This window comes from Carettochelys insculpta, chromosome 6 (genome assembly GCF_033958435.1).
Source record: "Carettochelys insculpta isolate YL-2023 chromosome 6, ASM3395843v1, whole genome shotgun sequence".
NCBI classification, from domain to species: domain Eukaryota; kingdom Metazoa; phylum Chordata; order Testudines; family Carettochelyidae; genus Carettochelys; species Carettochelys insculpta.
Window position 1 is genome coordinate 33147329 of NC_134142.1, and position 15136 is coordinate 33162464.

General features: G+C 41.9%; 1 protein-coding gene across 1 annotated transcript in view; it reads right to left on the reverse strand.

Annotated features, from left to right (window-relative positions):
- TDP1 (tyrosyl-DNA phosphodiesterase 1) overlaps positions 1–15136 on the reverse strand; it is a 115060-nt gene that overhangs the window by 12072 nt on the left and 87852 nt on the right. Inside the window, exon 15 of the mRNA XM_074998760.1 lies at positions 8155–8269. Within this exon, the coding sequence (XP_074854861.1) occupies positions 8155–8269 (115 nt within the window). The remainder of the gene's footprint in view (positions 1–8154; positions 8270–15136) is intronic.

Sequence of the window (15136 nt, forward strand, 5' to 3'; positions counted from 1 at the left end):
TGTAAATGCACCCAATGCACATGATGAAGAATCTTTTGCCAGCAATATCAGTAAGCAGCTCATACACCCCTGCTCACCTCATATACCAAGATGAAGGCATACAAGGGGCATGGTCACTGTCTCCCTCTGCCCTGCTTTGCATCACTGTCTATACAAAGATCAAAGTAGTCAGGAAGGTGGGAAGATTCTTCTCCCAGTAATAGCGTGTTAATATATTTCACTGCAAGTGACTCACTTGTATTTCCTTTACAAATGGCAGGACTTGGTAGTTACCTAAACAGAGACTGCAACACTGATTTACTAAAGTTCGTGTCATCTCAGGAAGCATGAAAAATGGTGTAGTCTCTGAAGAAGGTTCATAAAGAGGATCACTTTGTAATGGGTGAAAAATAGGCTAGCATCTTCCAGACAGTTTGGGTCAGTTCCAGCAAGGCTTCAATAATGGAAAGGGCAGGACCAGAGCCTGCAAGATAACCCACAGAAGCTCCTGGGTATCTTGTACAAGAGTGGGTAACTGTGGCAAGATCTCATCATAGGAGAGAAAAAAAAAAAAAAGACACCTGTCTTTCCATATGCAGGCAGGAAAATGTGGTCTTGGTAAAGGTGCAACCTGATCATCTAAGAGCAGCTCAGGATTTAAGAAAACCTGAACTGCAGGACTGGTTTACAAACCGAGGCTGTTTTCTCCTATTAAGGGCACAGATATAAGCTGCTTTCCTAATTCACTAACATGAATGCAGTCTTGTCTGGAGTAAGTCACAGCCAGCTAGTTCTTACCAAAGTCCATCTAGGCTGAGGGCAATTCATTCCACTGATCTGGCTTGTCAGATGTGACAGAGACAGAGCTAGGTGTCAACGTACTGAATATCCTGCGGCCCATGTCTCCTCAACAGCCTTCCTAGATATCTCACAGACGCAGGGAACAAAAGAGGTTACACTAAAGACCATGGTGACACCCTGCAAGAGATTGTACCCTTGAGGCAGCAAAACAATTATCTACAGCCATCCTTTGGGTTCTCTCAGAAAGAACAAAGCCATTCAAGAGCAGGTTCATCCACCCAGTTCCAGCCACAAATGAACCAAGTCAATATTCAAGTCACAGTGGTATGACAAATATAAAGCAGCAGACAGAACATGAGCTTTTTAAAACTAAAAGTCAACCAAAATCTAGACTATCTCCTCCTCATCTCCAATGCTGGTCAATTCTACCAACATTGTTTCGTAGCACTTTTTATGCTTGTTTTCTGAACGAGACGAAACTCCATATAATTGGAGCACTTAGTTGTAAAATAATCTTGAATAGGAACCATGGGTGAGTTCCTATAGAATATCTACCCCAGTTAAACCATTTCACCATTGAACATGGCAAGGGAGCACAGGAAAGAGCAATACTATCCTACCTTCCCTTGAAGGGAATCCTCCAACGGATCCAGAGTGGCAAAAGGTAGTGTAATTTTCACTACCCCTGCACCAGCTTTGGAAAACCAGCTTCCATTTCATTCAAATGTGAGCAAAAGACATACCGAAACACAGCTGAAAACTACGAAAAAGCAACAGAGGTATTTTAAATTTGCTATATACCATATAAAATGTTCTCTTTCAGAATTGCTATATCAGTGTCATCTTAAACACAATTCTCAGGGAACAAAGCAACATCTCAATCCATGATTATTCAGTCAGAGTGGGATAATGAATATCTGTGGGAGGCAAAATAATAGGAAACAAAATAGTTATCTGTCTTCCATGAACCTGGCAATTTGTACTATTTGGAAAGCATTGAAAAGGAAGGAAAAAATACATAGCTAGGACTAATTAGTTTCTAAGAGCTCTGGAAGACACCTGATCTATCTGAATTTGGGATTTACATGGAAATCCATTATGTGAAAGAGACCAGAAGCCTCAGTTAGATTTTCCTTGTGAGTGTAGGAAGCTGTTGATTCTATCTACAATGAAATATCAGGCACATTCTTCAGATTCAGTGACCAAGAATTATAAGGAACTTCGCTATAATCACTTTTCATATACACTCACCCCTCGCTACATGAGCGCAATTGGTTCCTAACCTTTTTGCTCGTAGGTGAAAACTCGTAAGTGGGACACTAAATTCCTACTAAAATACTTGTAAAAGTCTCCGATTGGTTCCAAGTACTTGGAGCAGCAGCAGATGGCACTGCTTTTGAAAGGTAAGTGAGCCTGGGGTTGTGGGGGGTTAAAAACTGGGGCAGTTTTGGGGACAGGAGTGGGAGGGAGGGTTAAAACATGGTGGTGGGTTGGGTCTGCAGGGGGCAGGTTCAGGTTGCTGCAGGATGAGTCTGTGTGGCTGGGGGTTACACCTGCAGCGCTTTGGGTGCATGAGGGCGGCGGGGGGGTTAAGTGTTGTCGGTTTGGGTGCGTGGGGCCAGTGAGGGAGTTAAATTTTGATGGATCTGGGTGCGCTGGGGGTTGAAATTCTGGCAGTTCAGGGTGCACAGGCTTGTGTGTGTGTGTGTGTGTGTGTGTGTGTGTGTGTGTGTGTGTGTGTGTGTGTGTGTGTGTGTGTGTGTGTGTGTGTTAGGTTTCAGCAGTTCAGGTCTGTTGGGGGGTTTATGGTTCGGCAGTTTGGGGTGGTTACATTTTGGTGGATCCAGGTGGGTGGGGCTGGTGGGGGGTTTAAATTTCAGTGGTTTGGGGTGCACTGGGGCCAGTGGGGGGGGTTAAATTTCGGTGGATCAGGGTGCGGAGGACTGGCCGGGGGTTAAGTTTTGGGGTTCGGGGTGTGCGGGGAGGGTGGCAGGGGGTTTAGGTTGTGGTGACTTGGTGTCCGTGGGGCCGGCTGGGGTGGTCAGCCCGCAGAAGATTGGCGAGTAAGTGTCATCTTAGCAGGGGGAGTTGACTCGTTGAGTGAACTGGGGAGGTATGTGTGTCCCTCGTTTAAGCGAGTACACGTAAATAAAGTACTTGTTTAAAGAGGGATGAGTGTACACTGTGTGGGAAAGTATCAGAGGTAGCTATGTTAGTCTGTATCTTTGAGAACAACAAGAAGTCCTGTGGCACTGTATAGACTAACAGTTATTTTGGAGCATAAGCTTTCATGGGCAAAGATCCACTTCATCAGACACATCTGATGAAGCAGGTCTTTGACTGTGAAGGCCCTATGCTCCACTAGGAGCTCAAAAGGATTTTTTTTTTAATTAAAAAAAAAAAAAAAAAAAAAAAAAAAGATGAATCCAGTAGCAGTCTGAATCCATCTATAGTAATATTTGGGCTTCTTCTAACTCCTCTTAAAGCCAAGTAAATTCAGCAGCAATAAGGCAGTTTGGTCCCCATTTGATGCATCTGATGAAGCGGGTCTTTGCCCACGAAAGCTTATGCTCCAAAATATCTGTTAGTTTATAAGGTGCCACAGGACTTCTTCTTGTTCTCACTGTATGGGAGAAGTAGTTCTGAAAAAGGAAATGGGGACCAAACTGCCTTATTGCTACTGAATTTAATTGGCTTTAAGAGGAGTTAGAAGAAGGCCAAATATTACTATAGATGGAATCCCACTGCTACTGGATTCATTTTTTTTTTAAATTAAAAAAAAAAATCCTTTGGGCTCCTAGTGGAGCATAGGGCCTTCACAGTCATTCTCCATCTCCTGCGATCCTTAGTGATAGTCTTAATTTGATCCCACGTTAAACCAGCTGGTTTTACTTTGTCCAGGAAGTTTCATTGCCATGTTTGTTTGGGACGTCCCCTCTTCTTCTTTCCCGTTGGATTCCATTCTAATACTTGCCTCATTATATGTTCCTCACAGTCCTTGCGCAGGATACAGCCTGCCCATTGCCATTTTATCTTCTTGATCTGGACCTCCATTAGCTTCTGGTTTGTTCTGGATTTATCTAAGAGTTTTTCATAACATTTAATGAAAGTGGTCCATAGCTCACACAAGTTAACAGAATTGTTTTTACATTGGAGTTTAGGTTCTATTTGTTGAACTGTGAGATCTGACCTATATACACCAGATGAAGATACTTCTACAAGATGTAGTTTTCCTGAACTACATTTTCTTGGGTAGGATGTTCTTGCAGACTCCTTAATAAACTGATCTTTTCACATTATTATATGAGGTGTAGTAGTCCAGATGTTTGGACCACTTTGCATGTGTCTAATCTAAGAACAGAATCTTAGATCTTAGAAAAATCAAATAAGTTTTCTGTACATCAATCTTCTAACAGAAGTCCTATATGGGAGGTTTATGGCCATGCTTCTGACTGTTCACCATGCGTTCAACATTTCCTTCACTTATCTTCGGTTACTGATGGAGATTAGTCTGGTTATATGAAAGTGCCTGGTATGGTTCTTTGGCTTCTCCAAAACCGTAGAATCTGTCAGTTTATGAAAATCCCAGAGCTTTTGCCTCCCAGAGCAGGAAGACAGTGAACATATTACCTTTAGAGGAAGAATAATTATCCCCTCATACATCTCCTTCTCTGACAATTTCACTTGACTGGATCCCTATTTATTCAACCACATCCCTCCAGATTTGGGGAGCTGAGCTAACCAGTCTCAAGGGACTGATTTTTTTTTTGTGGTTTTTCTACTGCCATCCTATAAATATTCTTTAGGTATCTATTCTAATAAGAATTTAAGGAGCTCTAAACTTCCTGCTCATCAAGGAATTGAAATGGAATGGTCTTGGAGCAGACAGGGGAAAGAGAAGGCCACACTGAGGCACTGGTAGATGGGCTAAGAATGAGGTGGACTTGCCTTTGCCTCCAAAGACCAAACATCTTTCAGATGGTGAGATCTGGCCTCTCTCATGCTAAACATCCAAGAGACAAGAATATAGCCAAACTCGTGTTCTTCAAAGAAACAAGAATTGGTGTACAGGGCAAACAGTCCTTTTGACATTGATTATGTTTTAAAATATATTTTGTTAAATATAATACCATTGAAAGGGTAGGTAAAATGCCAGAATAGTAGCTGGAAGAGGATGGCAAGGGAGGAAGAAATCTTAATTACGTAGATAGGAATTTTTATAGAAGAAAATAAATCTAGTAGGTTTATGATTAAGCATGTATTTGTATTTTAATTTTCCATCTTTGTATGAAAACAACAAATCTGAACCACACATTTCAAGAAATCTTTAGAAATATATTGCTTGGATAAATTATTTTGTATACAGTAAACCCTCAAAATGAGCAACTTTGAGTTGCGCTTAACTTGCATTAACGCGACAAGTGCAACTCGAAGCCGCTCTGCAGCTGCCCATCCGCCCTGCTCCCCCAGCTGGGGAGAAACTGCACTTGGCTCCCAGAGTGCTAGGAGCCAGGAAACTGCTGGTCAGTTTCCCAGCTCCTGCCAGCAGCAAGAAGCTGGGAGCCAGGTTGCTGCCTGGTTCCTGGCTCCTTGCCTCAGGGTGGGAGACAGGAAACTGACCAGCACCAGTGCTGGTCAATTTCCTGTCTCCTGTGAGTGGCAGGGAGCTGAAGCCTGGGCTCACAGCTCTCCACTGCTCCCAGGAGACAGGAAACTGTCTCCTGTGGGCACAGGGAACTGGAGCTGCTGTGCTGGTCAGCTTCCTGGCTTCCAAGCTATGCGAAAAATTCAACTTACGCGGAGGTTGCCAAGAACGCAATCTGTGTAAGTCGGGGGTCTACTGTACTGAGTGTCAGTTCAACTCCTTGACATTAGCAGCTAGATCTCCCCAAGCACAACATCAAGTGGCTGCAAAGAAGAGTTTAATTTGTTTGCATATTTAGGCATGTGCAATTCCCACTGGTACTTCAGCTAGTATTTACCATTTAATGACTTATTAGAAGAAATCAGATTTAAGTAATGGTGAATTGCATACACTAAATGCTACCCCTTTCAGTTGGTTATTTACCCTGTTAAACTGAAAGAGGAACTGATTTAGCAGTAGTTACTACTACTATGGATAACATGTTGACTATTACTCTTTGATACAATGTTAGTGGTACAGCTACATCTGCATTTCCAAGTTAAGTTTGTATTTTCATCAGGGAAATTGAAATGACACTTCTATGTGTGGTAAATGAAGTACTGAAGGGCTCTTTAATACTGCTGACCAACTCTTTTCCCAGCACAATACACAAACAGGGTGACATGCTTTATAACTCTATGCTTATAATGATTGGCTCAAACCTGCTCTAACTGAAGTCAATGGCAAAACTTCCATGGACTTAATAGCAGCAGGATCAAATCTGATGTGATTACAGTTTTATGGATGATAAACACTGCAATGATATGACTTAAAACAGCCAAGAAGCCATGGTCAAATAAGTTGGTGGTGTTTCTAAATCTGTACGAGTATACATTGGCATAGTTTCCTATCCTGGCCAACAGGTCAGGGATTAAACCAAGGACCTCTAGAATTAAAAGCACTGGCTGGTAGAGCTTGAGCTAAATGGCCACAGCTCTCCAGTGGAGGCTTTATTAGACCCTGAGTCCACTGAAGACTGGTTACAGAAGGGTACCCATAATACACACACAGCCCCTGAGCAATTCAATTAAAATATACAAAAATTTTTTTTTGTTTAAAAATGAAAAGCCCTAATTTATTCTGTAGATACTAGCTAGAGGTACTGAAAAAGTTTAAAATCAGTGGATCTTGTAAGACTACCAGACAAAGCAAAATTCCAGAGACAGAAGTTCTCTACTGAATATATCCTCTTGCCAGTCCTAGAGAATTTAACGTCGGGAACCAACAGCAAAAACAAACCAGAAGAGCTTAACTGACACTAATGCTTGTCAGTATAAATTTTTCCATCACGTGTCCCTTTGCTTCGTGCTCCTACGCTGCTCTACAAGTGTTAGAGCTATTTTTAAAACCATTCATGACAGAAGGGAATTTACAGGCACACAGTCATGAGACTCTGGCAATCTAAGCAGCCATTTAATAACCATAGCTAATAGCGATATCATCATGATCATCATCTCCACTTATAACAGGAGTACTTATTGAGACATTTTCAAAGAACTATATAGACAATAATTAGTTAATTCTCCTAACACCCTTCTGCAGCTTTGTCGAGTATATCAAACCAAGTGTAAATAATTGAATATCATCCTGTTTTACACAATACTAACAGATACTTAAAAGAACTTCAACTACACAAGGCTGTAACCCAATCTATAGAACAGATAAAGCAGTAAACTGAGATATGCATGACGCTGCAGGGCAGGAATAGTTTCATAAGTTACAATACCCCAGGAATTAGGGTGATGCTTCAGGGAAGCCCACAAAATCTGGTAAAGGCTACTTCTTTGGGTGCTAGTCCTATGTTTATTCCCTTGCTGGATATCCTACAGTCTGAGAGATCCAGTCACGTGCTCCTGGTAAGCGAAGCCATACTAGAACCGGCAGTGGCTGAATGGTACACGCTGGCTACCTGTCCTTACTCCCAAGGATGCAGAAAATTGGTACTCTATACCAGACAAGGGAGTGGAATTCATGTTCACCCACCCTGCTCTGAAGTTCTTGGTGGTTCAGACAGCTCTGGAAATATCCGGACAACAATATCCAAGGGCTATCCTTGTAAAAAGGAAATCAAAAAAGTGTATAGATCATATGCAGCCCTACTTATGAATTTTTGTTCTTACCCTCTTTCCTTTCTTCACATTTTCTCACATATCCTATTTAACTGTTCTTTTCCTCCATATCTCTGCTTTCCTTCTCCCAAAGTCTTTAATTTCTCCTAAGTCCTAGATGCTCTTAAGGCAGCTGTGCAAAATCATCATAACAGAGAACCTGCCTAGGAATAAGATCTACTTGCCCCACCCCTACTACAGAAAGTACAAATCACAAAACTGTTTAAACACACCTACCTAAACAAAACCAAAAGAAACACCAAATCTGCCAAGAACAAAAAACGCTCATGAAGTTTACAGATCCTGAACTCCACCCTAGAAAGTGAAGACAAGATTGACTTTGCTTCATGCTCCATGGGGTTATAGCTCCCTGCTCTATGTCATGATCTGTCTCTTCACTAGTAATGCTACAAAAAATTCTCAATCCTTGGCTTTCAAGCCACAGAGCAACATATTGGAGGGCTGTCCTACGTGAAATGCCAACAAAGAGCACATGAGCAGGTCTGAAATTGGACAAAACAATTTGGCCTCTGCATAGCAGTCACACTTTTTCCTTCTTCAGGAGTATGGTACACATCTTACCTTTACTTCCATACGGCTCTGGGGGAAGATCATAAGGCACAGGAAAAGCTGTCACTGGCTCGTTACTTCCTGAAAACATTTTTTTCTTCACATGGAAATAACCTGCATCCAATCCCTGTGAAAAACACACAGAAGGAAATGACTGATTTCTTAGTTTTATTGAAGTAAAACAATCACGTATCACAGCATGGATTTTCTCACCACCAGTGACAGCTGCTAAAACAAAGTTTTGCTTTGCTGTCTGTTTAAACAAATACTCCTATCTTGAGAGCCCAGGCTTCCTTCCCTGCTCCAGTTCTTTCTTCCTCTTTTGATAACTACCATCTTGGCCTTGCATATGGAATAGACCATACTTGCACTCACTGTCCTTGTCAGTTATTCCCCTACTAATCTAACTCTACACTGAGGCAGAGAAAACGAGACTGTGGATGTCATCTTTATATTGGAAACCCCACGCAAAGTGCCTGAGAGTTTTGTAGGACCCAGCTGATCAATGTATCCAGTCCCAGTCTGAAAAGATGTTTTTGCATGTAAACCAAGTCATGGCCACAATTAAAAAATTAATGTGGAGAAAATACTTCTCTATTCTTTCCTTTGCTTAATTTTATTACAAAAGTCTTGTCTACATTACAAAAGTTGTGTGTTATTCATTAGAGGGTTAAAATCCAAATAAACATTAACACATTTGTAAAGAGGACACAAACATCTCTTCATAAAAAAAAGTCTCCCAGGCACTTTTCGATAACGTAGCACTGTAATGCTGTGAAGTTCACTGAAGCTTCGAGAACTGTGGTGTGAAAAATAAAATAAAAACTTTTGAAGTGTTACAAAGTCTGACAATAGGGATAGAAAATGAAAACAGACACTGGGGGTTTGAAAACAAAACCAAAACAACATATCCATGCTATGCAGTACAAGGAGGACAAGGAGGCCGTGATTTTTTTCAGACACATATGGCAGATGCTGTTAGGTTAGCTATTTGGTCAATGGGATTCAATTATCAGACCTGTAACAAATTACTCAAAAATAAACACATTTAACAATTCAGATTCCTTCGGATTGCATGTGAAAATAGCATCAGTCTACTGTTTTCAGTGAAACTAATATAAAAATTAGTATTTGAAAAATAGACTATTTTCTTCCAAAAGTATTTTTTTGATTGGGACTAAACTTCCTTCCTTTTGATATATACAACCCCCTACAAATGCCATCATAGCTGTGCTATTTGTCAGACTTCAACATCTGCCATTATTTGAGTTTTGCTAGATTCCTGGATTATTGTTTCCATAACAATACTAGCACAATGTTAAATAGCCCTTGAGTTAAATTTTTGTTTAGGGCAAAATTAAACTGAAACTGTTGGTTGAAATACAGAAGCATTTATGTAATCATCCTCATCTGCTTCATGTTGTTCTGTGCTTAATTTTTTTTTTGGATCAAAATGTTGCTGTTTTAAAAATTAATGGTATGTTGAATAGCTAGAACAATCTATACATTGTGCCATCATATGGGAGACAGATGTAGAAAAATGATCTTTGACCTTTTTTCTTCATATTTTGGAAATTCGAAAAGTTGTATTCATAACACTTAAGCTTGAAGAAAATTATGCTAGGGTGGCTCCTGCTTAGCCAGTCCATGAAATAATATAGAACTTAATGGAGGAAGATGCCCATTTTGTCCCATGGCTGGAAGTACTGAGCATGGAGCTAAGGGGATAGACGACAAGAAGGTAGGAGATGGTACCTAAGTGAAAATGGAAACTTACCTAATAAAAGGAAAACATAAGAAGGCCCCTGTCACATATGAGCAGCTCATCTAAGAGAAGGAAAACTCTGAAGTCAAACCAAAGGTGTCAGTCTTGGAAAGTTTGTCCAGTAAATATGCTTCCATGAACCAACTGCCTGTATCCTTACTATGATACAGCTTGCCTTCTTTGTTGCTGGGCCCCACTTTTCAAAGGTTGATACAAGGAGCGGCAAGCCCATTTATCTTTGGCAATTTCCAGTAAGCCTTAGTGCAGGGGTGAGCAAACGTTTTACATTGGGCCCCACTTTTCATCCCTGCAATTAGCAACCCTTCCCCCGCAACGTAATCCAAACCAGTAGAAATTTTGATTACGTTCATATGAAAAAAATCCCCAACCTTTTGGCACATTTAAGAAAATAATTATGTGGAATGTAAAAACTTTATTAATTGGTATATGAATGTGAATACACCTACATAAAAACAGTAACATATTTCAACATTTTTAATGAAATGGATGAGCCTCAGACCCAGCAGCCAATCATGCTGCACCCCGCTTTTGAAATTTCATCTCTCACTTCCAAGGGGGCCTGCCCCCACTTTGCTCACCCCCGCCTTAGTGGATGGAAAGGCACTGTGTTCTCACTCAAAACTTAATAGAATGGAGTTTCCCTGGAAACAAAGTTATAGAAATCTCATTACATGCCTGAAAGGCCTTGGAGTTACCAAAATGAAAAGCAAGCAAAACAAGCACTGCAAAGCAATTCATGCATCAACAATGAATCTAAAAAATAAACTGGGCTCAGTTCCTTGGATGGTTGACCTAAGAATCCTTCAAAGACAACTGGGCAAAGGGTTAATTGTCATATAATAGTAATTATAAGGCCTGGCAAATTTACTAGATCAAACACATTGCTATCATGGTACAAAGAATATAGTGTAAAGCATCATATGAAAACTTGTATCATAACTTGTTCATCATAGTTACCGTGAGATATATGTAATGGCAACAATTAAATAAGCTGTAGGTACACACAAAGAATATGCCATGCCATGTAACCAGGCAGGATTGGCAAGCAATCGAATGCCACCTACTTAGGTCTGAGTGTAAATGGAGCAGGGAAGGTCAAAGCCAGGAAGAGCTACATTTGCACCTGAAGTCAGAAGAAAAAGCTAGTTAACAAGAAAACAAAAAAGGGGACAAGGGTACCAGCACTCTGGCTTTTTGTTCCCCAGAAACTTCAAAAACCTTGTAAGAAGAAGAAGAGAGGGAAAAAAAAAAAAGACCTTGTGATTTTTCCACAAACGAAGGAAACACAGAGGACTGGTCTACACTTGCCCCCGCATGTAAACAACCCCGAGTGGTGAACAGCAATGAGGTGCTGCACTGCATATGCAGCACCTCATTAGCATAATTCTCACCACGCAAACTCTGAAGTTGCTAACTTCGAAGTGCTGGACAGCTGTGTAGCCACAGTTGTTTCAAAATACCCATGCAACTTTGAAGTTCCCTTACTCCCACTATGTTTTGGGAGTAAGGGAACTTCAAAGTTGCATGGGTACTTTGAAGTGCCTGTGGCGACGCAGCTTGCCGGTGCTTCAAAGTTACCAACTTCAAAGTCTGTGTGGTGAGAATTATGCTAATAAGGTCCTGCATATGCAGCGCAGCAGCTCATTCCTATTCACCACTCGGGCTCATTTACATGCCCTCTTCGAAGGAAGGGACTAGTGTAGACAAGACCAGAGGGCAGCATGTTTTGTATCCAGGGACAGCTGGGACAGTGGATTCCCAGATTTGTGGGTTGGCAATGCTGAGAGGCAGCTTTAGCTGAGAAACTGCCATACACAAGGATTGTAGCCTGATAAGATTAATCACTAGAAAGAGTCAATTATACTTTTTATTTGCAAACATGGTTTATTTCTATTATCTTTGCTTGGTATCACTTACATCTCCTCTCTTCATCAATAACTTACACTTGATTTTACTGTAAATAAATCTCAGTACAAAACATTAAAAAGTGTGACTCCTCAGATGATCTAACAACTGATGCGTACATTGCTCCTTTGGAGACAGAAGACTTGGTAATTACTGTCAGCGTTCAGTGACAGGGCTGGGGAGTGCCAGAGAATGTTCTTTGAGGAGCTTCGGGGATTGGAGCGCATCTGAGTTAACCTGCCAGACAAAGTAAAGGATGGCAGAGCTTTTGAAGAGATTGTTCGGAGGGCTATTAGACTGGAATATCAGGGACCTGATGTATAGTTTAGTCCCCTGAGACAGCATCTCAATGGCTGTCTATGCTAGCCAAGAACTTTGAAATGATAATGAAGCGCTGAAATACATATTCAGCGCTTCATTAGCATGTGGGCGGCAGTGGCACTTCGAAATTGATGCGGCTCACTGCATGCAACTCGTCCAGACAGGGTTCCTTTTCGAAAGGACCCCGCCTACTTTGAAGTCCCCTTATTCCCATCTGCTCATATGAAAAAGGGAACTTCGAAGTAGGCGGGGTCCTTTCAAAAAGGAACCCCATCTGGACGAACTGCGCGGCAGCAAGCCGCGTCAATTTTGAAGTGCCGGGGCCGCCCGCATGCTAATGAAGTGCTGAATATGTATTTCAGCGCTTCATTAGTAAACTTCGAAATGGCCATTTGCATGGCCATTTCGAAGTTTTTGGCTAGTGTAGACACGGCCAATGGCATAAAAATCTTCTATATCACATACTTAGAGGAGCTACTTTGATAGCTCACCCTTGAAGAGCAGTTTGGAGGCTCATGAAACTCAGATTGAATTATAAAGTTGGTTTTGCTTTTTAATGGGGAGTACAGCAGTTGCCACTAAAATCTACACACTTGCCAGGCATTGCAGTTATTTCACATATTCAGAAGATGATGATATGGTGGAATCTCAAATACCACATTGCAATATTTGTTGGTAAATTCAGTATAGCCTCTTTATCATTGTAATCCCATGGACAAGATCAAAGAGAAATCCAAGAGAAGATATCACAAGACTAAAAAGATTTTCGGTAAGATGCACACAGTTGATCTGATTACAAATACTTAACTTTTTGCATAGGTACAGAGAGGGATAGTACTGTGGTGAGACACCACTGTAGCTAGCACAATTGCGATCAATACACTCTCCCACAGGAGGCTCATGGAAGCTTCTCTCTAAATCCAGCAAAGGAAAAAGGGTAGGAGATACTAATATCCTGTGCTTAGCCCTGGTTCATGCTGGTCTCATCACAACAGTTATATTTTATGCTGGTATGTGAATGACTTGCATATGCAAATTACTCCTTCCCTCACAAACACACTCCAAATCCAGATTTTTTGAATTTCACATCTGACATTGAACAACTATCAATCAAGAACAGTATCTAAAGCAGTGGTGGGCCACCTGAGGCCAGCACAGCTTGTTAGGGAAAGCAGCCATCAGGCTGCCATACAGGTTGCTTAATTTGCATCCACAGATATGGCTGTCCAAAGAGCCAATTGAGCATGGTTTGCTATCCCCGGCCAATGGGAGCTGCAGGAAGTGGCACAGACCACAGAGTTGCTGGCCACTGCTTCCAACACCTCCCATTGGCAAGGAATGGTGAACCACAGTCAATGGGAGCTGCAGGCAGCTGCACCTGCAGATGCACTGTGAACAACCTGTCTGATGTCCTGCCAGTGGTTTACCCTGACAAACTGTAGGTTGCTCACCACTGATTTAAAGCCTGATCCCTAATCAACAATTCAGTGCAAACATCCCAAAGCTATACATTTTCTCTAATACCAGCCCTTTTGTCTGTAGTACCTGAGCAAGTCACAGCCCGTGTATGTCTACACTCAAAATGCTGCTGCAGTACAAGTAGCAGACCTGGGCCCACTGGTGAAACATGGTGCATTGGCTAGTGATCTGTGAAGAGCCATATGAACGTGTCACTTGCCATACCCTCCTATTTTCTAGTTGATTTTACAGAGTCTATCCACTTCAGTTTTTTCTATAGCTGTTGTTTTCAACCTGGGGTCCTTGGGCTCCATCTAAGAGGTCCGAAAAAGGCTGTTAACACAGAACAGTGGCTTTCAACATATGGTCTGTAGATGGCTGGGGATCTGCAGATTGTGTCTAAGTTTTCTGAAGGGGTCCACACCTCCATTTGAAATTTTTGTAAGAGAAAAGGCTGAAAACCACTGTCCTATTGAACTTGCCACTGAGATTCTAAGTGTCAACCTGGATGCCTGTAAAATGACCTGGAAAAAAGGAGGGAAAAATCAGCATAGTTGTCTCTAAGGACACCCAATTAAGAGGAGGACAGAAATAAGATTTGTTCACAGGGAGTGAAGCTACCAGTGGAACAACTAACTGTTTCTCATGTAAACAATTGCTGCAATTACCATTGAGTAATTGAGCAATGGTGAATAGGATGTCTGGAGGTCTATGAGATAATCTTACCAATATGTGGTCCACATTATGAAGAAGTCTGAGTACCTAGATCTAGACAAGCATCAGGAGGTAGCCGTGTTAGTCTGTATCTTCGAGAACAAGAAGTAGTCCTGTGGCACCTTATAGACTAGACAATTTATTCTAGTGCTGTGTGCAGGAAATCCACAGACAAGAAAGCAGCAGAAACAAAAAATATATATAATTTAGATGTTGGGGTCAGCTGGCTTTGTGATGTAGTGAGGGATACGTGTGTATATACGTATGTGTCTTTCAGGGGGTGTGGGGCTCCTGCTAAGGGTACCGAGGTGACCAGGTGACAACTCTGGACTGCAGACAAAGGAGGTGGTGGAGCCTGAGGGGTCTGAACTGGAACTGGGAGTTAGAAAGCAGTTAGTGTGGGCTGGGGAAGAGAGAGACAGAGACAGACAAAGGAGGGGGCAAGGCCCCAGCTCGGGAGGGTCCCTTGGGGGCCTCCTCTCCCCAGCATGAACATAAGAACATAAGAATGGCCATACTGGGTCAGACCAAAGGTCCATCCAGCCCAGCATCCCATCTGCCGACGGTGGCCAATGCCAGGTGCCCCAGAGAAGGAGAACAGAAGACAATGATCAAGTGATTTATCTCCTGCCATCCATCTCCTGCCCTTGTTCTGAAGGCTAGGGCACCATACTTTATCCCTGGCTAATAGCCATTTATGGACCTAACCTGCAAAAATTTATCAAGCTCTTTTTTAAACCCTAATAGAGTCCTGGCCTTCACAGCCTCCTCGGGCAAGGAGTTCCACAGGTTGACTGTGCGCTGTGTGAA